The sequence below is a fragment of the Mauremys mutica genome, chromosome 15 (genome assembly GCF_020497125.1).
Source record: "Mauremys mutica isolate MM-2020 ecotype Southern chromosome 15, ASM2049712v1, whole genome shotgun sequence".
Classification (NCBI taxonomy): domain Eukaryota; kingdom Metazoa; phylum Chordata; order Testudines; family Geoemydidae; genus Mauremys; species Mauremys mutica.
The window spans coordinates 37,644,898-37,671,754 of record NC_059086.1 but is presented as its reverse complement, the minus strand read 5'-3'; the positions used below and the strand labels follow the sequence as shown (position 1 = coordinate 37,671,754).

The 26,857-nt window shown below is 69.3% G+C and overlaps 2 protein-coding genes and 2 non-coding genes across 13 annotated transcripts; 2 read left to right on the top strand and 2 right to left on the bottom strand.

Moving 5' to 3' along the window:
• Window positions 1-365: 365 nt before the first annotated feature.
• Window positions 366-14,131, bottom strand: LOC123349845 (rho guanine nucleotide exchange factor 3-like). 5 transcript variants are annotated; one of them, XM_044988083.1, is made up of 14 exons: window positions 13,995-14,128; window positions 12,895-13,142; window positions 12,442-12,604; window positions 11,666-11,723; window positions 11,092-11,163; window positions 10,651-10,755; window positions 10,274-10,426; window positions 9,406-9,468; window positions 8,417-8,513; window positions 8,159-8,235; window positions 7,438-7,695; window positions 6,614-6,784; window positions 5,918-6,086; window positions 366-966 (listed from the first exon to the last, which is right to left on the bottom strand). In XM_044988083.1, exons 3-14 carry the CDS (start codon window positions 12,474-12,476, stop codon window positions 887-889), a joined length of 1,338 nt encoding a protein of 445 aa, XP_044844018.1. In that variant the 5' UTR covers window positions 12,477-12,604; window positions 12,895-13,142; window positions 13,995-14,128; the 3' UTR covers window positions 366-886. The 5 variants fall into 5 exon arrangements, with proteins under 5 accessions (XP_044844018.1, XP_044844017.1, XP_044844015.1 ...); XM_044988082.1 differs by having other exon boundaries at window positions 367-970; window positions 11,092-11,160; XM_044988080.1 differs by having other exon boundaries at window positions 368-970.
• Window positions 13,729-20,375, bottom strand: LOC123349857 (adiponectin receptor protein 2-like). Of its 6 annotated transcripts, none has more exons than XR_006573666.1 (8): window positions 20,164-20,375; window positions 19,881-20,033; window positions 17,516-17,687; window positions 17,123-17,309; window positions 16,574-16,761; window positions 15,793-15,986; window positions 15,008-15,205; window positions 14,667-14,733 (listed from the first exon to the last, which is right to left on the bottom strand). XR_006573666.1 is itself a non-coding variant. In XM_044988099.1 (7 exons), the coding sequence occupies exons 1-7, from the start codon at window positions 20,194-20,196 to the stop codon at window positions 15,077-15,079; spliced, it is 1,053 nt and encodes a 350-aa protein (XP_044844034.1). In that variant the 5' UTR covers window positions 20,197-20,375; the 3' UTR covers window positions 13,729-15,076. The 6 variants fall into 6 exon arrangements, 3 of the variants coding, with proteins under 3 accessions (XP_044844034.1, XP_044844036.1, XP_044844035.1); XR_006573664.1 differs by lacking the exon at window positions 14,667-14,733 and adding an exon at window positions 14,859-14,975 and having other exon boundaries at window positions 15,018-15,205; XR_006573665.1 differs by lacking the exon at window positions 14,667-14,733 and adding an exon at window positions 14,906-14,964 and having other exon boundaries at window positions 15,007-15,205.
• A 5,093-nt stretch (window positions 20,376-25,468) lies between these two features.
• Window positions 25,469-25,540, top strand: TRNAE-UUC. The gene has a single exon. It is a non-coding gene; the product is annotated as a tRNA-Glu (tRNA).
• A 294-nt stretch (window positions 25,541-25,834) lies between these two features.
• Window positions 25,835-25,906, top strand: TRNAE-UUC. The gene has a single exon. It is a non-coding gene; the product is annotated as a tRNA-Glu (tRNA).
• The last annotated feature ends 951 nt before the right edge of the window (window positions 25,907-26,857 follow it).

The window sequence follows — 26,857 nt, the reverse complement described above, 5'->3', positions numbered from 1 at the left end:
GGATGGCAGGGTTCTTGCCTGGCCACGCCCTCTCTCACCAGCTGGCCAATTGAGGGCAGGATCCCTGGCCTGACTCAGCCCCTCCCCACACACACTGGGAGCCTCTGCAGCCAGACTCAGGAGTTTGGGGCCCTGCCCCCACCGTGGCTCCACCCCTCCCATAGGCCCCTCCCCCAGTGCCGCCCCTCCCCCATGACAGGGCACTGCTGCGGGAGCTGCCTCGGTCCTGGGGATGAAGCGCAGAGTCAAGAGCCCCCCCCCCCCGCAGTGCTGCCCACAGGCCCCTGGGGGGCAGCTCGGGGGTGACTCCCTCAGCCGGTGGCAGCAGTAGCCCGTTACCCGGCGGGGGGGGGGAGACACACACAGAGGAATCAGGGGGCTGCGACCATCCACGTTTATTGGCAGCTGGTCACAGAAAGGCTGGGGGGGGTACAGGGCATCAGGGTCACGCGAGGGCCCCCCGCAAACAGACAGCCCCGGGCCCCCGACTCCCAATCCCGGGTGGCCAGGGGGCACCTTCGTCTTCCAACCTGGGGGGGGTAGGACCGCCGCGGAGGGGAGACGGCCTGAGAGCAGCCCACACGGGGTTAATAACCCTCGGCCGCAATAAATACAGGAGGGGGGGAGGGATGGACCCAGGAGTCCGGGGAGAGATGGAGAAAGATGAAACGGCTCGGCGGGCCGGCGTCACGGCAGGACCCAGGCGTCCGGGTGGCTCAGCTCTCAGCTCCACGTGACGGTGAACCCTGGGTGCTGGCACCGGGGGGGCCCCTGGCTCAGGTGTGGTCCATGGGGGGGTCACAGTCCAGGCGCAGGGCGGCCAGGGGCCCCAGGCTGCAGTCGAGCTCCACGGGGGGGCGGGGGGCTAGGGCCTGGCGCAGGCGGCTCAGCCACTGCTGCTTGTCGAAGGCGTCGGCCGCCTGCAGCGTGTGGGCCTGGGCCCCGGCGCTGACCCGCAAGCAGCTCCTGGCTGGGGGGAGGAGGGGGTCAAACGGGGGGGAACCCGCTACCGGCCCGTCCCCCCACCCCAGCCCCATCACCTCCCCTGCCAGCCCGTCCCCCGCTTCCCACCCCCCCATCACCTCCCCTGCCAGCCCGTCCCCCGCTTCCCACCCCCCATCACCTCCCCTGCCAGCCCATCCCCCGCTTCCCACCCCCCCATCACCTCCCCTCGCCAGCCCGTCCCCCGCTTCCCCCCCACCCCAGCCCCATCACCTCCCCTCGCCATCCCAGCCAGACTGTCCCCCGCTCCCCCCCACCCCAGCCCCATCACCTCCCCTCGCCAGCCCGTCCCCCCATCCCAGCCCCATCACCTCCCCTGCCAGCCCGTCCCCCCATCCCAGCCCCATCACCTCCCCTGCCAGCCCGTCCCCCGCTTCCCCCCCCATCACCTCCCCTGCCAGCCCGTCCCCCGCTTCCACCCCCATCACCTCCCCTGCCAGCCCGTCCCCCGCTTCCCACCCCCCCATCACCTCCCCTGCCAGCCCGTCCCCCGCCTCCCACCCCCCCATCACCTCCCCTCGCCATCCCACCCAGCCCGTCCCCCGCTCCCCCCCACCCCAGCCCCATCACCTCCCCTGCCAGCCCGTCCCCCCATCCCAGCCCCATCACCTCCCCTGCCAGCCCGTCCCCCCACCCCAGCCCCATCACCTCCCCGGCCAGCCCGTCCCCCGCTTCCCACCCCCCCATCACCTCCCCTGCCAGCCCGTCCCCCGCTTCCCACCCCCCATCACCTCCCCTGCCAGCCCATCCCCCGCTTCCCACCCCCCCATCACCTCCCCTCGCCAGCCCGTCCCCCGCTTCCCCCCACCCCAGCCCCATCACCTCCCCTCGCCATCCCAGCCAGACTGTCCCCCGCTCCCCCCCACCCCAGCCCCATCACCTCCCCTCGCCAGCCCGTCCCCCCAGCCCAGCCCCATCACCTCCCCTGCCAGCCCGTCCCCCCCTCCCAGCCCCCTCACCTCCCCTGCCAGCCCGTCCCCCGCTTCCCCCCCCATCACCTCCCCTGCCAGCCCGTCCCCCGCTTCCCCCCCCATCACCTCCCCTGCCAGCCCGTCCCCCGCTTCCCACCCCCCCATCACCTCCCCTGCCAGCCCGTCCCCCCCGTCCCACCCCCCCATCACCTCCCCTGCCAGCCCGTCCCCCTCTTCCCCCCCCATCACCTCCCCAGCCAGCCCGGCCCCCGCTTCCCACCCCCCCTGCCCGTCCCCTGCCAGCCCGTCCGCCGCTTCCCCCCCCATCACCTCCCCTGCCAGCCCGTCCCCCGCTTCCCACCCCCCATCACCTCCCCTCGCCATCCCAGCCAGCCCGTCCCCCGCTCCCCCCCACCCCAGCCCCCCCATCACCTCCCCTCACCATCCCAGCCAGCCCGTCCCCCCATCCCAGCCCCATCACCTCCCCTGCCAGCCCGTCCCCCGCTTCCCACCCCCCCATCACCTCCCCTCGCCATCCCAGCCAGACTGTCCCCCCACCCCCCCATCACCTCCCCTCGCCATCCCAGCCAGCCCGTCCCCCGCTTCCCCCCATCCCAGCCCCATCACCTCCCCTCGCCATCCCAGCCAGCCCGTCCCCCCATCCCAGCCCCATCACCTCCCCTGCCAGCCCGTCCCCCCATCCCAGCCCCATCACCTCCCCTGCCAGCCCGTCCCCCGCTTCCCCCCCCATCACCTCCCCTGCCAGCCCATCCCCCGCTTCCCACCCCCCCATCACCTCCCCTGCCAGCCCGTCCCCCGCTTCCCACCCCCCCATCACCTCCCCTGCCAGCCCGTCCCCCGCTTCCCACCCCCATCACGGCCCCTGCCAGCCCGTCCCCCCACCCCCGCCCCATCACCTCCCCTGCCAGCCCGTCCCCCGCTTCCCACCCCCATCACCACCCCTGCCAGCCCGTCCCCCCCCCAGCCCCATCACCTCCCCTGCCAGCCCGTCCCCCGCTTCCCACCCCCATCACCTCCCCTGCCAGCCCCTCCCCCCGCTTCCCACCCCCCACCCCCATCACCTCCCCTGCCAGCCCGTCCCCCGCTTCCCACCCCCCATCACCTCCCCTGCCAGCCCATCCCCCGCTTCCCACCCCCCATCACCACCCCTGCCAGCCCGTCCCCCGCTTCCCCCCCACCCCAGCCCCATCACCTCCCCACGCCATCCCAGCCAGACTGTCCCCCGCTCCCCCCCACCCCAGCCCCATCACCTCCCCTCGCCAGCCCGTCCCCCCATCCCAGCCCCATCACCTCCCCTGCCAGCCCGTCCCCCCATCCCAGCCCCATCACCTCCCCTGCCAGCCCTTCCCCCGCTTCCCCCCCCATCACCTCCCCTGCCAGCCCGTCCCCCGCTTCCCCCCCCATCTCCTCCCCTGCCAGCCCGTCCCCCGCTTCCCACCCCCCCATCACCTCCCCTGCCAGCCCGTCCCCCGCTTCCCACCCCCCCATCACCTCCCCTCGCCATCCCAGCCAGACTGTCCCCCGCTCCCCCCCACCCCAGCCCCATCACCTCCCCTGCCAGCCCGTCCGCCGCTTCTCACCCCCCCATCACCTCCCCTGCCAGCCCGTCCCCCGCTTCCCACCCCCATCACCTCCCCTGCCAGCCCGTCCCCCCATCCCAGCCCCATCACCTCCCCTGCCAGCCCGTCCCCCGCTTCCCACCCCCCCTTCACCTCCCCTGCCAACCCGTCCCCCGCTTCCCACCCCCCCATCACCTCCCCTCGCCAGCCCGTCCGCCGCTTCCCCCCCCATCACCTCCCCTGCCAGCCCGTCCCCCGCTTCCCCCCCCATCACCTCCCCTGCCAGCCCGTCCCCCGCTTCCCACCCCCCCATCACCTCCCCTGCCAACCCGTCCCCCGCTTCCCCCCCATCACCTCCCCTGCCAGCCCGTCCCCCGCTTCCCACCCCCATCACCTCCCCTGCCAGCCCGTCCCCCCATCCCAGCCCCATCACCTCCCCTGCCAGCCCGTCCCCCGCTTCCCACCTCCCCCCCATCACCTCCCCTGCCAACCCGTCCCCCGCTTCCCACCCCCCCATCACCTCCCCTCGCCAGCCCGTCCGCCGCTTCCCCCCCATCACCTCCCCTGCCAGCCCGTCCCCCCCTGCCACCCCCATCACCTCCCCCTCCAGCCCGCCCCCCGCTTCCCACCCCCCCACTCCTCCCCTTCCATCCCGACCCCCGCTTCCCCCCCCCATCCACCTCACCAGCCAGCCCGTCCCCCGCTTACCACCCCCCCATCACCTCCCCTGCCAGCCCGTCCGCCGCTTCCCCCCCATCACCTCCCCTGCCAGCCCGTCCCCCGCTTCCCACCCCCCATCACCTCCCCTCGCCATCCCAGCCAGCCCGTCCCCCGTCCCCCCCCCCCCAGCACCCCCATCACCTCCCCACACCATCCCAGCCAGCCCGTCCCCCCATCCCAGCCCCATCACCTCCCCTGCCAGCCCGTCCCCCGCTTCCCACCCCCCCATCACCTCCCCTCGCCATCCCAGCCAGACTGTCCCCCCACCCCCCCATCACCTCCCCTCGCCATCCCAGCCAGCCCGTCCCCCGCTTCCCCCCATCCCAGCCCCATCACCTCCCCACGCCATCCCAGCCAGCCCGTCCCCCCATCCCAGCCCCATCACCTCCCCTGCCAGCCCGTCCCCCCATCCCAGCCCCATCACCTCCCCTGCCAGCCCGTCCCCCGCTTCCCCCCCCATCACCTCCCCTGCCAGCCCATCCCCCGCTTCCCACCCCCCCATCACCTCCCCTGCCAGCCCGTCCCCCGCTTCCCACCCCCCCATCACCTCCCCTGCCAGCCCGTCCCCCGCTTCCCACCCCCATCACCTCCCCTGCCAGCCCGTCCCCCCACCCCAGCCCCATCACCTCCCCTGCCAGCCCGTCCCCCGCTTCCCACCCCCATCACCACCCCTGCCAGCCCGTCCCCCCACCCCAGCCCCATCACCTCCCCTGCCAGCCCGTCCCCCGCTTCCCACCCCCATCACCTCCCCTGCCAGCCCGTCCCCCGCTTCCCACCCCCCCATCACCTCCCCTGCCAACCCGTCCCCCGCTTCCCACCCCCCATCACCTCCCCTGCCAGCCCGTCCCCCGCTTCCCACCCCCCCATCACCTCCCCTGCCAGCCCGTCCCCCGCTTCCCACCCCCCCATCACCTCCCCTGCCAGCCCGTCCCCCGCTTCCCCCCCCATCACCTCCCCTGCCAGCCCGTCCCCCCCGCTTCCCACCCCCCCATCACCTCCCCTGCCAGCCCATCCCCCGCTTCCCACCCCCCCATCACCTCCCCTCGCCATCCCAGCCAGACTGTCCCCCCACCCCCCCATCACCTCCCCGCGCCCGCCCGTCCCCCGCGTCCCCCCCCATCAGCGCCCCTCGCCATCCCAGCCAGCCCGTCCCCCGCTCCCCCCGCCCCCCGCCCCATCACCTCCCCTCGCCATCCCAGCCAGACTGTCCCCCGCTCCCCCCCACCCCAGCCCCATCACCTCCCCTCGCCATCCCAGCCAGACTGTCCCCCCACCCCCTCCCCTCGCCATCCCCCCCCCGCCTTCCCCTCCACCCCTTCCCCCCCAACCCCTCCCCACCCCATCCCAGCCATCCCATGCCCCGCTTCCCCCCCACCCCAGCCCCATCACCTCCCCTCGCCATCCCAGCCAGACTGTCCCCCGCTCCCCCCCCCATCACCTCCCCTCGCCATCCCAGCCAGACTGTCCCCCGCTCCCCCCCCCATCACCTCCCCTCGCCATCCCAGCCAGACTGTCCCCCACTTCCCCCCGACCCAAACCAGTCCCCCCCAGCTGAGCCCCCCACCCCAACCAGCTCCAGCCTCCAGCAGCAGACATGAACCTGGGGGGCAGGGATCCCAGTGGGGGCAGGGGGGTTGCACGGGGTGGGGGAGCAAAGGGGGGGGATGGGTCAGAGGAATCCCAGCAGACAAGGAGGGCACCTACCGCGCTCGCGCAGGGCCCCCCCGAGCCGGGCCCCCCCGTCAGGCAGGTCCTGCACCTCCAGCTGGCCGACGGGCAGGGGGGGGCCCTGGACCTGGAACACGACCTGGTCACCCTGCAGGATGGGCCGGGTCAGCACCAGCGCCTCCTGGAACAGGAACACGTGCAGCCTCTGCGGGGGGAGGGGGGGTCAGGACACCTGGGTTCTTGCCCTGGCTCCGGCAGGGGAGTGGGGTCCAGTGGTTAGAGCGGGGAGGGAGGGGATTGGGGCCAGGACTCCTGGGTTCTCTCGCTGTAAACTAAGCTCAGAGATAGTGTCCCCACCCCCTGGCACCCCCCAATGCCCAGCCCCTGCCCACCAACCTCCTGCAGGGCCGCACCCTATGGCAACCCCAGTGCCCAGCCCCTGCCCCCCAGCACCCCCCAGGGCCCAGCCTCCACACCCAGTGGCTGGCCCCTGCCCCCCAGCACCCCCCAGGGCCCAGCTCCTGGCACCCCCCAGGGCCCAGCCTCCGCCCCCAAGTGCCCAACCCCTGCTCCCCTGCACCCCGCAGGGCCCAGCCCCCAGCCCCCCCCCCCGCCCAGTGCCTGGGCCCTGCCCCCTCCACGCCCAGCCCCCTGCCCGGCTCCCCGCGGCACGGTGCCCCCTAGTGCCCGCCCCTGGCTGAGGGGAGGGTGCCCAGGGCGGGAGGCCGGTACCTGCCCCTTGCTGTTGCGGAGCTCCCCGTGGCAGAGCAGCAGGCTGGAGCGGTCGATGCCGAGGTGCCGGGGCGCCCCGTCGGGGTATCTCAGCCGCTGCTGGTAGTAGCGGCACTCGGCCTCCCCCGTCTTCCTGTTGATCAGTCCCACCAGGTCCTGGGCCAGTGCCACCTGCCCCCCCCACCCCGGGTCACAGGTCAGCGGGGTCCTCGCCTGTCTCTGCAGGGGGCTTGGGGACCCTCTGCCCCCCCACGGTGCCCATCCCCTCCCTGCAGGGTGCACGGGGACCCTCTGCCCCCCCCACGGTGCCCACCCCCTCCCTGTGTGGTGCACGGGGACCCTCTGCCCCCCCACGGTGCCCATCCCCTCCCTGCAGGGTGCACGGGGACCCTCTGCCCCCCCACGGTGCCCACCCCCTCCCTGCGGGGTGCACGGGGACCCTCTGCCCCCCCATGGTGCCCACCCCCTCCCTGCGGGGTGCACGGGGACCCTCTGCCCCCCCCACAGTGCCCACCCCCTCCCGGTGTGGTGCACGGGGACCCTCTGCCCCCCCACGGTGCCCACCCCCTCCCTGCAGGGTGCACGGGGACCCTCTGCCCCCCCCACGGTGCTCACCCCCTCCCTGCGGGGTGCACGGGGACCCTCTGCCCCCCTCACGGTGCCCACCCCCTCCCTGCGGGGTGCACGGGGACCCTCTGCCCCCCCACGGTGCCCACCCCCTCCCTGCAGGGTGCACAGGGACCCTCCCCCCCATGGTGCCCACCCCCTCCCTGCGGGGTGCACGGGGACCCTCTGCTCCCCCGTTGTGCCCCCGGGGCCCTCACCGCCCGCTGCAGGGCCCCGTGGTCGGGGTGCTCGGGGGGCGTCTGGCGCAGCACCTCCCGCAGCAGCAGGGGGTACTTCACCAGGCGGCTGCGCGGCAGGTCCAGGAAGCTCCAGAGCTCCAGCTTGCGGCTGAAGGCCGACTCCTGGCACAGGCGCAGGAACTCCCCCACCGCCGGCTCCCGCTTGCGCCGGTCCAGCCGCGCCTTGGCCCACACCTGGTGGCAGCAGTAGGATTCGTAGGCCCGCAACCTGGGCAGCTGGGGAGCGGGGGGGAGACAGTCACAGCCTGCGCTGGGGGGGGGCCGTTCCTGACACACACACACGCACCAGGCTAGGGGTCCCCATCGCCCCCTTCTATGGGGCCACTCCCAGGCTGAGCTGGGGGGTCCTGTTACACCTCCCCCTCCCTCCACAACAGACAGAGCCCCACTGCCCAGCCGGGGGGAACCCCCCCATCCTCTTCTCCCCTCCTGGGGGGGGGTCCTGCCCTCCTCAGATCTCCCCATTCCTGGTCCCCAACCCCTCCCCCATTCCCTCCTGCCCATCCCCCACCAAGCCCCCGCCCCCCCAGTATTCACCACTTCGTTCCTCTCAGCCCCCCATGTCCATCCCCCTCCCCACAACTCCTCCCCCAACCCCGTGCTCCCCCCTCCTAACATCCCCAGCCCCATAGATGTCAGCCTCCCTCCATTGACCCCACCCTCCCACCTCGGCCCTTACCCAGTCCAGCAGGGTGGGTCCCAGCTCAGGCACCGTCCCGTCCTCCTGCCTCAGACCCATCAGCCGCCCCAGCAAGTCTGCAAAAGGGGGGGGTCAGTGCAGGGATCACCCCCCCCCCCCCGCAGGGAGCTGCGCTTCCCGCTGGCCGAGATGCAGCAGTTGCAGGGGGATCCAGTGTGTGTGTGTGGGGGGGGTAGCAGCAAAGTGGGCTCCCACCCTCCCTCCATCCATGGGGCAGGGAGCCCCCCCAGGCTGTACCTTGGTGCAGTGGGGCCAGGGAATCCAGCGTCCCGAAGATCTCCCGCAGCTCGGCCTCGGGCAGAATGGCCAGCGTCAGCATCGGCTCGTAGTAGTTCTGCAAGGAGGAGGGTGTGAGAGCGCCTGCCACAGCCCCCCCAAATCCCCCGCAGCCCCCCCCAAATCCCCCCGCAGCACAGCACCCCCCAAATTCCCCCTATGGCACAGTGCCCCCCGCAGCCCCCCCAAATCCCCCCACAGCACAGTGCCCCCCCACACCCAAATCGCCCCATAGCCCCCCCAATCCCCCCGCAGCACAGCACCCCCCAAATTCCCCCTATGGCACAGTGCCCCCCACAGCCCCCCCAAATCCCCCCGCAGCACAGCACCCCCAAATTCCCCCTATGGCACAGTGCCCCCCGCAGCCCCCCCAAATCCCCCACAAGCACGGTGCCCCCCACACCCAAGTCGCCCCATAGCCCCCCCAATCCCCCCGCAGCACAGCACCCCCCAAATTCCCCCTTTGGCACAGTGCCCCCCACAGCCCCCCAACCCCCCACAGCACAGCACCCCCAAATCCCCCACAGAACAGTACCCTCCACAGCCCCCCCAAATCCCCCCGCAGCACAGCACCCCCCAAATTCCCCCTATGGCACAGTGCCCCCCGCAGCCCCCCAATCTCCCCACAGCACAGCACCCCAAAATTCCCCTGCAGCCCCCCAACCCCCCCGCAGCACAGCACCCCCAAATCCCCCACCGAACAGTACCCTCCACAGCCCCCTCAAATCCCCCTGCAGCACAGCACCCCCCAAATCCCCCACAGCCCCCCAATTCCCCCCACAGCACAGCAGCCCCCACTACCTCCAGCAACCCCCTCACTGCCCCCTACTGATCCCCCCCAATTCCCCCCAACCCCCCGCTGCCCCCCATCGAGTCCCCCCCACTGAGCTCCCCGCTTGCCCCGCTGGGACCCCACCCCCCAGCGCCCCTCAGCTAGGGGGGGGAGGTACCTTTTTCACCAGGTTCAAATCGTCGACCAGTTGCTGCTCCCCCTGCATCAGCTCGAAGATCACCTGGGGGGGGAGGGTTCGGCTAAGCCCCCAGATACTCCCATGGTGCCTCCCGCCTGGCTCCTCCCGCACCTGCTCCCAGCCCCGCCCCCCACTTGGCTCCTCCCCACCTGATCCCAGCCCCGCCCCCGCATGTTCCCAGCCCCGCCCCCCGCCTGGCTCCTCCCCCACTCCCTGCTTGGCTCCCTCCCCCACCTGCTCCCTGCACCGCCCGGCTCCTCCCCCACCTGTTCCCAGCCCCGCCCCCCGCCTGGCTCCGCCCCCGCCTGCTCCCAGCCCCGCCCGGCTCCTCCCCCACCTGTTCCCAGCCCCGCCCCCACCTGCTCCCAGCCCCGCCCCCGCCTGGCTCCTCCCCGACCTCCTCCCTGCCCCGCCCTCCTCCTCCCCACCCACCTGCTCCCAGCCCCGCCCCCACCAGGCTCCTCCCCCACCTGCTCCCAGCCCCGCCCCACACTGGCTCCTCCCCCACCTGTTCCCAGCCCCGCCCCCACCAGGCTCCTCCCCCACCTGCTCCCCGCCCCGCCCCACACTGGCTCCTCCCCCACCTGCTCCCTGCCCCGCCCCCCGCCTGGCTCCTCCTCCGCCTGCTCCCAGCCCCGCCCCCCGCCTGGCTCCTCCCCCACCTGTTCCCAGCCCCGTCCCCACCTGGCTCCGCCCCCACCTGTTCCCAGCCCCGCACGGCTCCGCCCCCCGCCTGGCTCCTCCCCCACCTGCTCCCAGCCCCGCCCCACACTGGCTCCTCCCCCACCTGCTCCCAGCCCCGCCCCCCACCAGGCTCCTCCCCTTGCCCGCTGTCCCCGCCCCTCACCTCCTGGCGTTTCACCTCCCGGGCCGAGAGCTCCTCACTGACCCGGTCGAAAGTCTCGCTCCAGAGTTTGCTGCTGCGGCGCCGACAGCCCCCGGCCCGGGAGGGCGGGACGTAGCCAGGGGGGCGGGGCTCCGTCTTGAAGCTGATGGACCTCTGGAGCGGGGGCGGGGGCGGGGGGGACAGTGATTGGCTGAGAGCGGAATACAGGCTCCACTCCCTTCACCCATCTCCCAGGGTGCCCCCTCCCCATCCCTGCACCCCCATCCTCAGGGGACCCCCCCATCCCACCCCCTCCCCCTGCTGCAGGGGGCTGTGCACAGCCCGGCTCCGTGTGTCCTGGCCCCCGTAGTGCTGGGATGAGGGGGATCCCCGCGTACCTGGATCGACTGGCTCAGGCGTTTCAGGGGTGTCACCTTGGCCGAGGGGGGCCCCGAGCCCGACAGGGTCTTGGCGACGGGTTTCACCCGCTTGGTGCAGGGTTCCTGGGGAGGAAAGTGGTGGTGGGGGTCACCAGGCCTGGCTCAGCACTGGGGGGGCTGGACCCAGACAATGGGCCCCTGGGAACTATTTATAGACCCGGCTTCCTGCCACTAGCAAACAATCCAGGGGCTTCCGGGCAGGGAAAGAGAGAAACAGCCCAGCCCTGGTGTATCCCCCCTGCCCCACATCTGACGGTGCCCCTCACTCCCGACCCGCAGCCCCTGCCAGCCCTGCCCTGGTGTATCCCCCCTGCCCCCCATATGACGGTGGGTGGGGAAAGAGACACTAGTGGGGGGCTAAGGAGGAGATGATGGGAGCTAGTCGGGGGAGGGTCTCACCTTGTCATCGGAGGTCTGGGGCTCAGGCCCCCGCTGCCCCATGCCAGGTGCCCCCTGCTGCTTCCGCTTCTTCTGCCAGAGAAAGGGGGGGGTCAGAGCCGGACTCGGGGGGACCCAGCCCCATCTCCCAGACCCCCTGTCCCTGTCTCCACGGCCACCCCAGATCTCCCACCCCTAGACACCCCACCCCAGATCTCCCAGACCCCCTGTGTCCGTCCCCACAAATACCCCACCCCGGATCTCCCACCCCTAGACACCCCACCCCACATCTCCCAGACCCCCTGTGCCCATCCCCATGACCACCCCCTCCCATCTCCCAGACCCCCGTCCCATCTCCCTGTCTCCACGGCCACCCCACCCCACATCTCCCAGACCCCCTGTGTCCGTCCCCACAAATACCCCACCCCGGATCTCCCACCCCTAGACACCCCACCTCAGATCTCCCAGACCCCCTGTGTCCATCCCCATGACCACCCCACCCCATCTCCCATCCCCCCTGTCCCCATCCCCACAGCCACCTCACCCCCACCCCAAAGCTCCAACCTCCACTCCAGCCTTGCCCTCCCCCACTCACCCCCGAGCCCTCGGACAGGGACCCCGAGGTCTGGGACCGCTCCCGATGCACCGGGGACCTGCAAACACACCAGGAAGGGGGTTATAAGAATGGAGTGCTGTGAGCATCCCTCCAGCAGTGCCATGGGGCCCCCCTTCTCTGCTCCCCTGAATGCTGCAAGCTTCCCCCAGCAGTGCCATGGGGACACATCGAGAATGACCACCCCCCCACACACTTCTCTGAAGTTTGCTGCTACGTTGTGGGGAACTGTAATTCCCCTGGCTGCCCCAGATGTAGTGAGCCTGGGGCAACGCAAAATTGGGTGAGTTATTCTGAGCTGTGGCGGCGCCCATGGGAAAGGAGCCATGACTCCTGGATTCTCACCCCAGCTCAGGAAGCGGGGCCTAGTGGTTAGAGCAGGGGGGCCTGGGAGCCAGGACTCCTGGGTTCTCTCCCTGGCTCTGGGAGGGGAGTGGGGTCTAGTGGTTAGAACGGGGGGGGGGGGCTGGGAGCCAGGACTCCTGGGTTCTCTCAATGGCTCTGGGAAGGGAGTGGGGTCTAGTGGTTAGAGCAGGGGGGGCTGGGAGCCAGGACTTCTGGGTTCTCTCCCCAGCTCGGGGAGGGGAGTGGGGTCTCCTGAGTTACAGGAGAAGTCAGTTCCCCCTTTTCTGTGCCTCAGTTTCCCCTGGGGGGGACAATCTGGAATCCCCTGCTCTGCGCAGCATCAGCCCGTCTTTGAGGGGTGAGGAGGGTGCAGGATTTGGTAGATTTCCCCCTCCTTGCGGTGCCCCACTTACCATGACTCCTGCTCCGCCGGACCCTCCTCATCCATGGTCGCTCAGCGCATCCCTGAGGCCCCCCTGCACCTGCCGCCTGCTCCCCTCGGCCCCCCAGGGCACGGGTGGCTCAGCACCAAGTCCCCGAAGCTGAGCGGTGCTTCCGCCCCTGTGGTTTCCTGCACTGGGGGAGGCGGGGGGGCCAGTTCCTGTGTTTGTAGCGATTGCACCAAGGGTGCTGGCCCCACACTGCCCCGCCCAACGGTACCTCCCAATGCCAGGGGAGAGCGCCCCCTGTCCCGCCCCCTGCCCCACGGTGCTCCCACAGTGCCCGGCCCTGCCTGCCAGGGGACAGCGGGCCCTGTCTGCCAGGGGACAGCGGCCCCGGCCCAGCCCCCTCGCCCTGCAGCACAGCAACCCGGCTTCCTTCTGCAGCTTAGGCAGGAGACAGCCGCCTCCGTGATGCTCACTCACTTCCTTTCACCTGCCACTTCCCTCCAGGCAGGTCAGCCACAGACACGAAACTGACTACGGATGCAGGTTGTCTGCAGCAGCGCTCACGGCCTGCACAGAGACGGTTTACCTGGCGCTGAGATGCAGCCAGCTCGGGGGTGAGGCAGCTGGGAACAGCCACACACAACGCCGCCCAAGGTCTGCCATGCGGACTCCAGCCAGGCCGGGGGCCAGGAGAGAACTTATTTTCCTTATAATGTTTCCAGCTCCTAGGAATTTATTACAATGGCCAGTAAAAAACCCCACCGGACTACGAAAAGTAACAGGGCTCTGGAGTGAGGGGTCTGGCAGAAGGGTGATGGGTCTTAAAGAAAGAAGAAGGGGGGTGCTGCCACCTTTGTACCCCATTGGTCCATGGGCCCCACCATCTCCACAGCAACCACTCTGGGTGGGGTCCCTTTGCCCCATGCTTCCTCCTTCCCGCACCACTGCCCCATGGCCCACCCTCCCCCCACTCTGCAAATCTCTCCACATTGCCTCATGCCCCCCCCCCCGGTGTCCCCCCGGGTGCAGGTGAGAGCTGGGGCTGCCAAGCCTTGTGACAGATCTGCATCCCTGTGGCCCTGAGGATGTCCAGGTGGGAGGGGGCAGCCCCCCCATGGCATCAGGCCCACCACCAGCCCCCACTCCCCTCCCAGAGCCGGGGAGAGAACCCAGGAGTCCTGGCTCCCAACCCCCCGCTCTAACCACCAGGCCCCACTCCCCTCCCAGAGCCGGGGAGAGAACCCAGGAGTCCTGGCTCCCAGCCCCCCACTCCCCTCCCCCAGCAGGGAGAGAACCCAGGAGTCCTGGCTCCCAGGCCTGTCCCCAGTCACTCAGGGTGGCCTGGGGACAGGATAGATCGGGCTCAGCCCAGCTTCTTCTCTACACCCCCACCCAGTCCTCCACAAACAAGAACTACACGGCTTTCCAAGAGAGGACACGCCCAAGTTTCTTAAGGGGCCAGAGACTGAGAAATTGGGGCGGGAGATTAAACTAAAAATAGGTGCAGTGAGTTGTTAAATACTCCCCTCCCCACAGTGCAACAGGGGGGAAACACCGGGCAGGCAGGACAAAAATACCAGGCAATGTCCCCTTTAAGCGAAGCCACGCCCCCCAAGGCGTGATTGGCCCATCCAAAGTGGCTGTTTTAGGCCTCGCCTCCCATGTTGCGATTGGTCGGTTAGTGATCACAGTAACATCTCTGTGGTGCGATTGGTCAGTCACTGTGTGAAGTCACAACTCCATGGCATGAGTGGCGGCTTGGTTTCTGAGGCCACACCCCCTGGGGTGTGATTGGTCGGTCAGAATCTTAGGTCTCGCCCCTTTCAGGGCAATTGGTCAGTCAGGATCTGATATCACTACTCCATGGTGTGATTGGTTGGTCAGGGAAAGAGGCCGCACTCCTAGTGGGCCAATTGGTCAGTTGTCATCTGAGGTCCCGCCCTCTGTCATGTGATCAGCTGGATGGGATCTGGTCGCTCAAAACCCAGGACCACACCCCCACAGGGTGGGATCTGGTGGCTTGGTGCCCACGGCCACGCCCTCTGGGTGGGATCTGGTCACTCGGCGCCCACGGCCACGCCCTCTGGGTGGGATCTGGTCACTCGGCGCCCACGGCCACGCCCTCTGGGTGGGATCTGGTCACTCGGCGCCCACGGCCACCCCCTCTGGGTGGGATCTGGTCACTCGGCGCCCACGGCCACGCCCTCTGGGTGGGATCTGGTCACTCGGCGCCCACGGCCACGCCCTCTGGGTGGGATCTGGTCACTCGGCGCCCACGGCCACGCCCTCTGGGTGGGATCTGGTCACTCGGCGCCCACGGCCACCCCCTCTGGGTGGGATCTGGTCACTCGGCGCCCACGGCCACGCCCTCTGGGTGGGATCTGGTCACTCGGTGCCTGGGATCACGCCTCCTAGGACGGGATCTGGTCGCTTGGTGCCCAGGGCCATGCCCTCTGGGTGGGATCTGGTCACTCAGCGCCCAGGTTGGGATCTGGTCGCTCGGTGCCCACGGCCACGCCCTCTGGGTGGATCTGGTCACTCGGCGCCCGGGGCGGGATCTGGTAGCTTGGTGGCCGGGGCCGCGCCCCCTGGGGCGGGATCTGGTAGCTCGGGGCCACACCTCCCGGGGCGGGATCCAGTGGGTGGGGGGGGGGCAGGCTCACAGCACAGTGCTCTCGGTGCAGGTGCCCCCCAGCGAGAAGCGGAAGGCCTGGAGCTGGGAGACCCCGTGGAGGTGGACGCCGGCGCCCGCCACCACCAGCACGTGGAAGATCTGGTGGGAGTTGAACTGTGGGGAGTGGGGGAGAAAGGGAGAAGGGTGAGCCTGGCTGGACGGGGGTAAGTATCAGCCCCACCCCACCCAGGGCACGAATCGGGGACACAAACACTCACAGAGATGGAAAAGTGTTCGCTAAGCGAGCCTGGAGCAAGGCTGGGGAGAGAACCTAGGCGTCCGGGCTCCCAGCCCCTCCCCTCTGACCGCTAGACCCCCCTCCCCTCCCAGCGCCCGGAGAGAACCCAGGCGTCCGGGCTCCCAGCCCCGTCCCCCCCGTTCTGACCGCTAGACCCCCCTCCCCTCCCAGCGCCCGGAGAGAACCCAGGCGTCCGGGCTCCCAGCCCCGTCCCCCCCGTTCTGACCGCTAGACCCCCCTCCCCTCCCAGCGCCCGGAGAGAACACAGGCGTCCGGGCTCCCAGCCCCGTCCCCCCCGTTCTGACCGCTAGACCCCGCTCCTCTCCCAGCGCCCGGAGAGAACCCAGGCGTCCGGGCTCCCAGCCCCTCCTCTCTGACCACTAGACCCCCCTCCCCTCCCAGCGCCCGGAGAGAACCCAGGTGTCCGGGCTGCCAGCAGGCCGTGCGGGGGCAGGGGACTCACCCAGATGTCGCACTTCCCGGGGAAGAAGCGCTCGGGCACGCGGGCGGCGTACAGCGCCGCGCCCAGGATGTAGAGCAGCGCCATGAGGAAGAGCCAGCCCACCTGCCCGGCCCTCGCCGCCCGCACCGGCCCCTCGGCCAGCAGGAAGTGCAGGGTGGGCACCAGCCCGCTCAGCCCCAGCCCCAGGAACACGCCTGCCAGGGGCAAAGAGAGGGGTCAGGGCACGTCCGCACCTCAGGGGCCCCCGCCCTCAGGCCCTGCCCCCTATGCCCAGCCCCCAGGCTCTGCCTCAAAGCCCCCCCCGTGCCCAGCCCCCAGGTCCAGCCTCCACGGGCCCTCCGTGCCCAGCCCCCAGGCCACGCCACCGGGGCCTCCCGTACCCAGCCCCCACTGCCAGGGGCCCCCATGCCCAGCCCCCAGGCCCTGCCTCCTGGGCTCCCCCGTGCGCAGCCCCCAGCCCCCACTGCCAGGGGCCCCCAGGCCCAGCCCCCAGGCCCCGCCTCCTGGGCTCCCCCGTGCGCAGCCCCCAGCCCCCACTGCCAGGGGCCCCCAGGCCCAGCCCCCAGGCCCCGCCTCCTGGGCTCCCCCCGTGCGCAGCCCCCAGCCCCCACCTCCAGGGGCCCCCTCGTACCCAGCCCCCACCTCCAGGGCCCCCCCAGGCCCAGCCCCCACTGCCGCCTCCTGCACCCAGCCCCCATTGCCAGTCCCCAGCCGCCCCCTGCACCCACTGCCAGCCCTTGTACCCAGCCCAGTGCCAGCCCCCTGCAACCCAGGCACCCACCTGCCCGCACAGCGCGGTACTGGGGCGTGGAGAAGTGGTCCGACTGGGACACCGTGATGGCCGTGATGCCCAGCGCGCAGACGATGATGAGGTAGATGAGCTGGGGCTGGGGCGAGCAGTAGAAGGAGTAGTACAGCCAGGGCACGAAGCTGCCCACGATCAGCAGCGTGATGCCCGAGTAATCCAGCCTGCGGGGGCAGCACAGAGAACCCAGGAGTCCTGGCTGCCCCCTCCACCTCTTACCACCAGGCCCCACTGCCCTCCAAGAGCCAGGAGAGAACCCAGGAGTCGTGGCTCCCAGCCCCCCCCCCCCCGCTCTAATCACTTGACCCCCCCCCTTCCCGTCCCGTAGCCAGGGAGAGAACCCCGGAGTCCTGGCTCCCAGCCCCACCCCTGCTCTAACCCACCAGACCCCACTCCCCTCCCAGAGCCAGGGAGAGAACCCAGGAGTCCTGGCTCCCAGCACCCACCCGGCCACCCCAGACTCCACTTCCTTTCCTGAATGGTGGTTAGAAGAACCCAGGCGTCCGGCCCGGGGGTGGCGCTCACTTGGAAAAGGTGCGGGACACTCTCTCCGAGTGGCAGTACACCGTGTGGAAGAGCCAGGAGAAGCAGAGGCAGAGGGTGGCCCCCAGGAAGAACATCCCAAAGACGACACGCTCCTGGACGGGGGCCACGTAATTCACGTTGGGGCTGAACATGTAGCCAATGCCCAAGATGAGGAAGAAGAGGAAGCCTGGAATGGGAGGAGAGGAGAGTCAAAATGCAGCCACCTCTGGGGCGGGGCAGCTAGGAAACAGCTGCACATAACGCCACATCGGGACGGCTCGCCTGGCGCTGAGATGTACCCACATAAAACACAGCATCTCCTGGCAGCACAGCGCCCCCTAGCACCTATCTCTGGTCCCACCCAGTGCCCCCGGACACCTGGGTCCCACTTACCGATGAGGTGTGTCCAGATGTTGCCGGTCTCCGTGTGCAGGCGGAAGATGCTGCGGAAGCAGGCGCGGAAGGAGGGCATGGGTGGGCGGTGCCCGTGGAGAAGGAAGTCGTTGTCCTTCAGCCAGTCGGGCAGCACGTCGTAGGGGATGACCCTCCAGCGCCCCTCCCACACCTGCATGGAGAGAGCCAGGAGAGAACCCAGGAGTCCTGGTGCCCAGCCACCCCCTCTCTGCTGTAACCACTAGACCCTCCCCACCCCTCCCAGAGCCAGGGAGAGAACCCAGGAGTCCTGGCTCCCAGCCCCCCGCTCTAACCACCAGTCCCCACTCCCCTCCCAGAGGCAGGGAGAGGACCCAGGCGTCCTGGCTGCCAGCCCAAGACAGTTTCTTGCCTTTCTCCAGACCTTGTCCTCCTCCGTGCTGGTGCTGGCGTCTCTGGTTGCTTTCCCGTCCCCGCTCCCCATGGTCCGGTGGGGCCAGCTGGGCCCAAGCGCGGAGCCCGGCGGTGCTGCCACCAAGGCCCCAACCCCTTGGCCCACCTCCAGCTCTGCCACCCAATCCCCTCCCCTGGCTCCGGGGTGGGCCCTGGCATGGCCGGGCAGAGACCTTCAGAGGGTCCTGCCACCAGGGGTAGCTCAGATGCTGTCATGGGCATGCTGGGGGAGGCCAGGCAGCACAGCTGCTGAGGTCACAATGCCACCAGCCAGCCCACTGTGCCACGCGCTGAGCCCCCAGGCGGCCCCCACTGGCCCAGCAGAATGGGACAGGTGGGGTCGGAGGGAGACTGGAGGTGCCGGGGGTGGGGGGAAGAGGAGGGACGGCCTCCATGGGATGAATGGATAGATGGGCATGCTCAGGGATGGAGAGATGGACGGATAGACAGATGGATGGGAAACCCCAATGATCGGCTCATGGATGGATGGACGGACAGATGGACGGGAATGCCCAGTGACGGATGGACGGACAGATGGATGGACGGGAAACCCCAATGATCAACTCACGGATGGACGGACGGATGGACGGGAACGCCCAGTGATGGACTGATGGATGGACGGACAAATGACAGGAATGCCCAGTGACGGATGGACAAATGGACAGGAACACCCAGTGATCAGGGGCGGCTCTAGGTATTTTGCCGCCCCAAGCCCGGCAGGCAGGCTGCCTTCGGCGGCGCGCCTGCGGGAGGTCCCCAGTCCCGTGGATTCGGCGGCACGCCTGCAGGAGGTCCCCAGTCCCGTGGATTCGGCGGCGCGCCTGCGGGAGGTCCCCAGTCCCGTGGATTCGGCGGCGCGCCTGCGGGAGGTCCCCAGTCCCGTGGATTCGGCGGCGCGCCTGCGGGAGGTCCCCAGTCCCGTGGATTCGGCGGCGCGCCTGCGGGAGGTCCCCAGTCCCGTGGATTCGGCGGCGCGCCTGCGGGAGGTCCGCTGAAGCCGCGGGACCAGCGGACCCTCCGCAGGCCTGCCGCCGAAGGCAACCTGCCTGCGCCGCCCTCGCGGCGACCGGCAGAGCGCCCCCCGCGGCTTGGCATGCTGGTGCCTGGAGCCGCCCCTGCCAGTGATGGATGGATGGACGGGAATGCCTAGTGACAGATGGATGGATGGACAGACAAATGGACGGGAATGCCCAGGGATGGATAAATGGATGGGAACACCCAGGGATGGATGGACGGACAGATGGACGGGAACACCCAGGGATGGATGGATGGACAGATGGACGGGAACACCCAGGGATGGATGGATGGACAGATGGATGGGAACACCCAGGGATGGATGGATGGATGGATGGACGGACGGGAACACCCAGTGACAGAGGTGGAGATGGACAGACGGACATGCTCACAGATGAGGTGCTCAGGCAGTAGGAGGGGCCACCCCAGAACAGCCCCTTCCCTCCCCATCCCCCGCTGCACAACGTGAACCCCACATGGGGACGGGGGGCCTACGGGGCACTGAAAAACATGGACCCCAGCCCTGCTCTGGCCAGGGGCACCGCCCCACCAGGGAGCAGGCCCCACATGGCTGCATCTATGGGCCCCATGGCGGGCTTTCCCCAAACCACCCCCAAACTCGTGACCCGCACCCCCAGCGCTGGAAGAGAGAGAGAGCACAAACCTGGTACAGCTGATCGGGTGCAGCTGTGTAGGACACAGCCAGGCAGAGAACCCAGGAGTCCTGGCTCCAGACCCTTTTCCCCCGCTCTAACCACTAGACCCCACTCCTCTCCCAAAGCCTTGCAGAGAACCCAGGAGTCCTGAAGCCCAGCCCCCCCCGACCACTAGACCCCACTCCCCTCCCAGAGCAGGGAGGGAACCCAGGAGTCCTGGCTCCCTCCCTCCCCCCACCCAACCACTGCTTCGTGCCCCTTACCTTAAAGACAAACTCCTCCATCCGCCCCATGGCTTGCTGGGCCTGGAGCGGCAGCGTGAGGACTCGCACGGGGTCCGCGTCGTCCAGCTCCTCGGCTCCCCACTGCGCAGCGGCCCCCCAGCCCGCCGGCTCGGCCCCCACCTCCGCCCCCTGCTGGAGAGAAGGGCCCAGATGCAACCCAGGCAGCGGCTCCCATCCAGCCCCAGGATCGGGGGCTGGGTGGCTCGGGGGCTGGGGCTTGGGCCCTTCGCCTCTAGGGGGCGCCCACTAGGCCCCTGCTCACCTGGCTGTTGTCCTCCCCCAGCAGGGGTCCCATCTCCGCCAGCGCCTCCGGCCCCCCACGTATGGGGCCACCTCCAGTGCGGACGCCACAGGGGGAAGGGGGCAGCCAGGGGAGGGTCCTGGCCTTGGCTGCTGCCCCCCCCCAGCCCCACAGCCCAATTCAGATGCTCCTGCCTGTTCGCCTCATGGTCCCGTCGGCCTGGTGGGGGGGGGAGCCCAGCGTGAACCCCTGGGTCCACCCAGTGCCCCCCACGGAGCCCACCCCCAGTGCCCTCACCCCCACGGCCTCCTGCCCCCATTGCCCCCCCCGAGCCCCCCCCAGAGCCCCTCACCACCCCCATCCCAGCTCCCCCACCAGCCCCCATCCTCCCACACTGCATCCCAGTCCCACCAGCCCCCCCACTCACTATCCTCCTGGTAGCCCCCCCATATCCCAGTCCCACACTACCCTCAAAGCCCCCCCCCCCGTCTGCTCCAGCGCACCTGCTTCCCAGGCCCCTCCCCACATCCCTGTGCTCCACTGCCCCACACCACACCCCATGGCCCTGGGTCCCCAACTCTCCCACTCTACATCCAACCCCATCGCCCCATCCTGCCCCCTTCCTTCTAGAACCACCTCCATCCCCCCTCAGACCCCCTCCCCACCCCCAGCTCCCACCCCATCTCAGGCCCCCAGTCTCCCCCTGCCTCCAGCCCCTCTCTTTCCCCATCCCCCTGCCTCCAGCTCCCGTCATCCCACCTACTCAGGCCCCCAGCCTATTCCTTCCACCTACCCCATCCCAGCCCTCATCACAGGCCCCCAGCCCCCCAACCTCCCATCCCCCTGCCTCCAGCTCCCGTCATCCCACCTACTCAGCCCCCCAGCCTCATCCTTCCACCTACCCCATCCCAGCCCCCCATCACAGGCCCCCAGCCCCCCAACCTCCCATCCCCCTGCCTCCAGCTCCCGTCATCCCACCTACTCAGCCCCCCAGCCTCATCCTTCCACCTACCCCATCCCAGCCCCCCTCACAGGCCCCCAGCCCCCCAACCTCCCATCATCCCACCTACTCAGCCCCCCAGCCTCATCCTTCCACCTACCCCATCCCAGCCCCCCTCACAGGCCCCCAGCCCCCCAACCTCCCATCCCCCTGCCTCCAGCTCCCGTCATCCCACCTACTCAGCCCCCCAGCATCATCCTTCCACCTACCCCATCCCAGCCCCCCTCACAGGCCCCCAGCCCCCCAACCTCCCATCCCCCTGCCTCCAGCCCACGGACCTGCACCAGGCCCCCAGCCCCCATCACAGGCCCCCAACCTCCCATCCCCCTGCCTCCAGGTCCCATCATCCCACCTACTCAGCCCCCCACCCTCATCCTCCCACCTACCCCATACTCCCATCTCAGACCCCCTGCCTCCCCCTGGCACAGCCCCAATAGCTCTTAGGCCCCCATCCCCCTACCAGCCCCCCAGCCTCATCTCAGCCCCAGCCTCCCCATCCCCCTGACTCCAGCCCCCCAACCTCCCATCCCCCTGCCTCCAGCCCACAGACCTGCACCAGGCCCCCAGTCCCCCACCAGCCCCCCCAACCTCCCATCCCCCTGCCCCCAGCACCCCACCGGGCCCCCAGCCCTCTGCCCCATATCTGCCCCCCATCTCCCCGCCCCCCCCTCACCCAGCAGCCCTGGAAGCAGCAGCAGCCAGAACCCAATCCCCGCCCCCGCTTCCTGATCTCCCGCTCTGATTGGCCCTGGTGCCCGTCCGTCAGAGATAACTTCCCACGGTCGTGTCCCCGCCCACCTCCTTTTCCTTTTTGCCGTCGCCATGGCAACGCTGAAAGGGCCTGGTGAGGAGGGGGGGGCGGAGGGAGAGTTAAGATGGGTCGGTCCCTTCGCGGGGGGGCAGGACCCTTCGCACGGGGGTCACGTCCCTTGGCACAGCGCTGGGGCCTTTCGCACGGGGGCCAGGACCCTTCGCACGGGGGTCGCGTCCCTTGGCACAGCGCTGGGGCCTTTCGCACGGGGGCCAGGACCCTTCGCACGGGGGTCACGTCCCTTGGCACAGCGCTGGGGCCTTTCGCACGGGGGCTAGGACCCTTCGCACGGGGGTCACGTCCCTTGGCATAGTGCTGGGGCCTTTCGCACGGGAGCCAGGACCCTTTGCACGGGGGTCACGTCCCTTGGCACAGTACTGGGGCCTTTCGCACGGGAGCCAGGACCCTTTGCACGGGGGTCACGTCCCTTGGCACAGCGCTGGGGCCTTTTGCACAGGGGCCAGGGCCCTCCCTACGGGAACCAGGACCCTTCACACAGGGGTCACGTCCCTTGGCACAGCGCTGGGGCCTTTCGCATGGGGGCCAGGACCCTTCGCACGGGGGTCACGTCCCTTGGCACAGCGCTGGGGCCTTTTGCACAGTGGCCAGGGCCCTTCCTATGGGAGCCAGGGCCCTTCACACGGGGGTCACGTCCCTTGGCACAGCGCTGGGGCCTTTCGCACGGGGGCCAGGACCCTTCGCACGGGGGTCGTGTCCCTTGGCACAGCGCTGGGGCCTTTCGCACGGGGGCTAGGACCCTTCGCACGGGGGTCACGTCCCTTGGCACAGTGCTGGGGCCTTTCGCACGGGGGCTAGGACCCTTCGTACGGGGGTCACGTCCCTTGGCATAGTGCTGGGGCCTTTCGCACGGGAGCCAGGACCCTTTGCACGGGGGTCACGTCCCTTGGCACAGCGCTGGGGCCTTTTGTACAGGGGCCAGGGCCCTCCCTACGGGAACCAGGACCCTTCACACAGGGGTCACGTCCCTTGGCACAGCGCTGGGGCCTTTCGCATGGGGGCCAGGACCCTTCGCATGGGGGTCACGTCCCTTGGCACAGCGCTGGGGCCTTTTGCACAGGGGCCAGGGCCCTCCCTATGGGAGCCAGGGCCCTTCGCATGGGGGTCACGTCCCTTGGCACAGCGCTGGGGCCTTTTGTACAGGGGCCAGGGCCCTCCCTACGGGAACCAGGACCCTTCACACGGGGGTCACGTCCCTTGGCACAGCGCTGGGGCCTTTTGTACAGGGGCCAGGGCCCTCCCTACGGGAACCAGGACCCTTCACACGGGGGTCACGTCCCTTGGCACAGCGCTGGGGCCTTTTGCACAGGGGCCAGGGCCCTCCCTATGGGAGCCAGGGCCCTTCGCATGGGGGTCACGTCCCTTGGCACAGCGCTGGGGCCTTTTGTACAGGGGCCAGGGCCCTCCCTACGGGAACCAGGACCCTTCACACGGGGGTCACGTCCCTTGGCACAGCGCTGGGGCCTTTTGCACAGGGGCCAGGGCCCTCCCTATGGGAGCCAGGGCCCTTCGCATGGGGGTCACGTCCCTTGGCACAGCGCTGGGGCCTTTTGTACAGGGGCCAGGGCCCTCCCTACGGGAACCAGGACCCTTCGCACGGGGGTCACGTCCCTTGGCACAGCGCTGGGGCCTTTCGCACGGGGGCCAGGACCCTTCGCACGGGGGTCGCGTCCCTTGGCACAGCGCTGGGGCCTTTCGCACGGGGGCTAGGACCCTTCGCACGGGGGTCACGTCCCTTGGCACAGTGCTGGGGCCTTTCGCACGGGGGCTAGGACCCTTCGCACGGGGGTCACGTCCCTTGGCATAGTGCTGGGGCCTTTCGCACGGGAGCCAGGACCCTTTGCACGGGGGTCACGTCCCTTGGCACAGCGCTGGGGCCTTTCGCACGGGAGCCAGGACCCTTTGCACGGGGGTCACGTCCCTTGGCATAGTGCTGGGGCCTTTCGCACGGGGGCCAGGACCCTTCGCACGGGGGTCGCGTCCCTTGGCACAGCGCTGGGGCCTTTCGCACGGGGGCTAGGACCCTTCGCACGGGGGTCACGTCCCTTGGCATAGTGCTGGGGCCTTTCGCACGGGAGCCAGGACCCTTTGCACAGGGGTCACGTCCCTTGGCACAGTACTGGGGCCTTTCGCACGGGAGCCAGGACCCTTTGCACGGGGGTCACGTCCCTTGGCACAGCGCTGGGGCCTTTTGTACAGGGGCCAGGGCCCTCCCTACGGGAACCAGGACCCTTCACACGGGGGTCACGTCCCTTGGCACAGCGCTGGGGCCTTTTGTACAGGGGCCAGGGCCCTCCCTATGGGAGCCAGGGCCCTTCGCATGGGGGTCACGTCCCTTGGCACAGTGCTGGGGCCTTTCGCATGGGGGCCAGGACCCTTCGCACGGGGGTCACGTCCCTTGGCACAGCGCTGGGGCCTTTTGCACAGGGGCCAGGGCCCTTCCTATGGGAGCCAGGGCCCTTCACACAGGGGTCACGTCCCTTGGCACAGCCCTGGGGCCTTTTGTACAGGGGCCAGGGCCCTCCCTACGGGAACCAGGACCCTTCGCACGGGGGTCACGTCCCTTGGCACAGCGCTGGGGCCTTTTGCACAGGGGCCAGGGCCCTCCCTATGGGAGCCAGGGCCCTTCGCATGGGGGTCACGTCCCTTGGCACAGTGCTGGGGCCTTTCGCATGGGGGCCAGGACCCTTCGCACGGGGGTCACGTCCCTTGGCACAGTGCTGGGGCCTTTCGCATGGGGGCCAGGACCCTTCGCACGGGGGTCACGTCCCTTGGCACAGCGCTGGGGCCTTTTGCACAGGGGCCAGGGCCCTTCCTATGGGAGCCAGGGCCCTTCACACGGGGGTCACGTCCCTTGGCACAGCGCTGGGGCCTTTTGTACAGGGGCCAGGGCCCTCCCTACGGGAACCAGGACCCTTCACACGGGGGTCACGTCCCTTGGCACAGCGCTGGGGCCTTTTGCACAGGGGCCAGGGCCCTCCCTATGGGAGCCAGGGCCCTTCGCATGGGGGTCACGTCCCTTGGCACAGTGCTGGGGCCTTTCGCATGGGGGCCAGGACCCTTCGCACGGGGGTCACGTCCCTTGGCACAGCGCTGGGGCCTTTTGCACAGGGGCCAGGGCCCTTCGCACAGGGGTCATGTCCCTTCACATGGGGGCCAGGACCCTTTGCGCAGTGCTGGGGCCCTTTGCACGGGGGGGGTGGGTCACGTCAGACCACTTTGCACAGGGCCCTGTGTGCAGGGGGGACTGAAGCTCCTCGCACAGGGCTGGGGCCCTTTGCACGGTGGTTACGTCCCTTTACACTGAGGCCCCGGTCCCTTAGCACGGGGGCCGGGTTGTGACCCCTGCAGGAGTCACCCTTTCCCCTTGCAATAGGGCGCTACCCCTTGCTGCAAAGCCCTGGCTGGGGGAGGAGGCTGGAAATACAGCGGGATGTTGGTGTGGGTGGCTGTGAATGAATCACTTGGGGCTGTACGTGAGGCCCTTTCTCAGCAGCTCCCATATGGTCTAGCGGTTAGGATTCCTGGTTTTCACCCAGGCGGCCCGGGTTCGACTCCCGGTATGGGAACAGCCCTTCTTTTTTCCTCCCCCTTTGCAGGCAGGAGCTCAGAGCCCGGCTCCGTTTCCGCTCCGGATTAACGCGGGGAGCGCGGGGGGGGGGGGATCCTCGGGGAGGCCCGCGGGGTCGGGTCACGGAGGTTTTGGGGTGTCAGAGGTGGGGGCACGTAGAGACTCCCAGGAGCAGAGTTCTGGGGCTGCCCCATGGTGGGGGGGGTCGCTCCCGAGGTCCCCCACTAGATGGCGCTGCAGCATCCCATGGACGGTCCCCAGGCCAGCGGTAACAAAGGCAAAAGCAGCTCACTCCCACATGGTCTAGCGGTTAGGATTCCTGGTTTTCACCCAGGCGGCCCGGGTTCGACTCCCGGTGTGGGAAGGAGAAACATCTTTTGTTCAGAAAAGAGAACCCTGACTCCTCTGCCAGAACCCAGGAGTCCTGGCTCCCCACCCCCCCACTCCCATCGTAGAGTCCAGGGAGAGACCCCAGGAGTCCTGGTTCCCCTTCCCACTCTAACCACTTGACCTCACTCCCCTCCTAGAGTCCAGGGAGAGAACCCAGGCGTCCTGGCTCTAACCACTAGACCCCACTCCCCTCCCACCGAGATGTCAAGTGCTCATTTGGAAAAAAAAAAAAAAAATCACATGCATTGATTCAGGAAGCCAGATCAGCTGCAAATCCCAGCCTTAGAGCTAGAGGCTGCTGCAGCCCCAGTGATGAAACCTTTGCATAACCCTGCCCCCCATCCCCGAGCCAGGCAGTTCGCCCACCTCGGGGCAGATGGGAGCTGGCACCCCCTAGAGGGGAAAGGCCCCATGTCCCATGTTCTGCCCCCCTGAGCCAGCTGATCCCAATAATGTTTTTGTATCGTCCTTCTAGATTTTTCCTGTGGCGAAATGTCTCTATTTATCCCTGTTGGCCAGATATTTAGCAGGAGAGTCAGTAAAGGAATCTTAATGACCTAGCCGGAGCAGCGGATATAAAACCACAGGAGGCCACTGGCATGTCAGAAGCATTTTAGATCCCAGAGCAGCCACGGAAAGGGAACCAGGACAACAGTCTTGTCTTCACGGCCTCTTGTAAATTACTGGGTGTTTCCCCACCCCAGAGGTAGCTGCATCTCTGTACCAGGCAAGCTGTCCCCATGCAATGTTATGCTCAACTGTTCCCCAGCTGCCATGCCCCAGAGCTGGCTGCATCTCAGCACCAGACGAGCCTTCCCTTTTATCCACAAGCACACAGACAACCTGCGTGCTCACGTCCGACCTTGAGCTCCTGGGGAGTGACGGATGGGCTTGTTTGGAAGCCAGGATGCTTCGTCAGGTGCAA

Bases quoted from the DNA above. Each gene is read 5' to 3' on its own strand.
- LOC123349845 (XM_044988080.1), bottom strand. From the start codon at position 12,476: ATGGATGAGGAGGGTCCGGCGGAGCAGGAGTCATG. The intron at 8,514-9,405 runs GTACCTCCCCCC...TCCTCCTTGCAG, and splicing joins ATTTGAACCTGGTGAAAAAG to AACTACTACGAGCCGATGCT. The intron at 6,785-7,437 runs GTGAGGGCCCCG...TGGGGGGGGCAG, and splicing joins ACGGGGCCCTGCAGCGGGCG to GTGGCACTGGCCCAGGACCT.
- LOC123349857 (XM_044988099.1), bottom strand. From the start codon at position 20,196: ATGGGACCCCTGCTGGGGGAGGACAACAGCCAG. The intron at 20,031-20,163 runs GTGAGCAGGGGC...TCTCTCCAGCAG, and splicing joins TGGGGGAGGACAACAGCCAG to GGGGCGGAGGTGGGGGCCGA. The intron at 15,987-16,573 runs GTGGGTGCCTGG...TGCCCCTGGCAG, and splicing joins GTACCGCGCTGTGCGGGCAG to GCGTGTTCCTGGGGCTGGGG.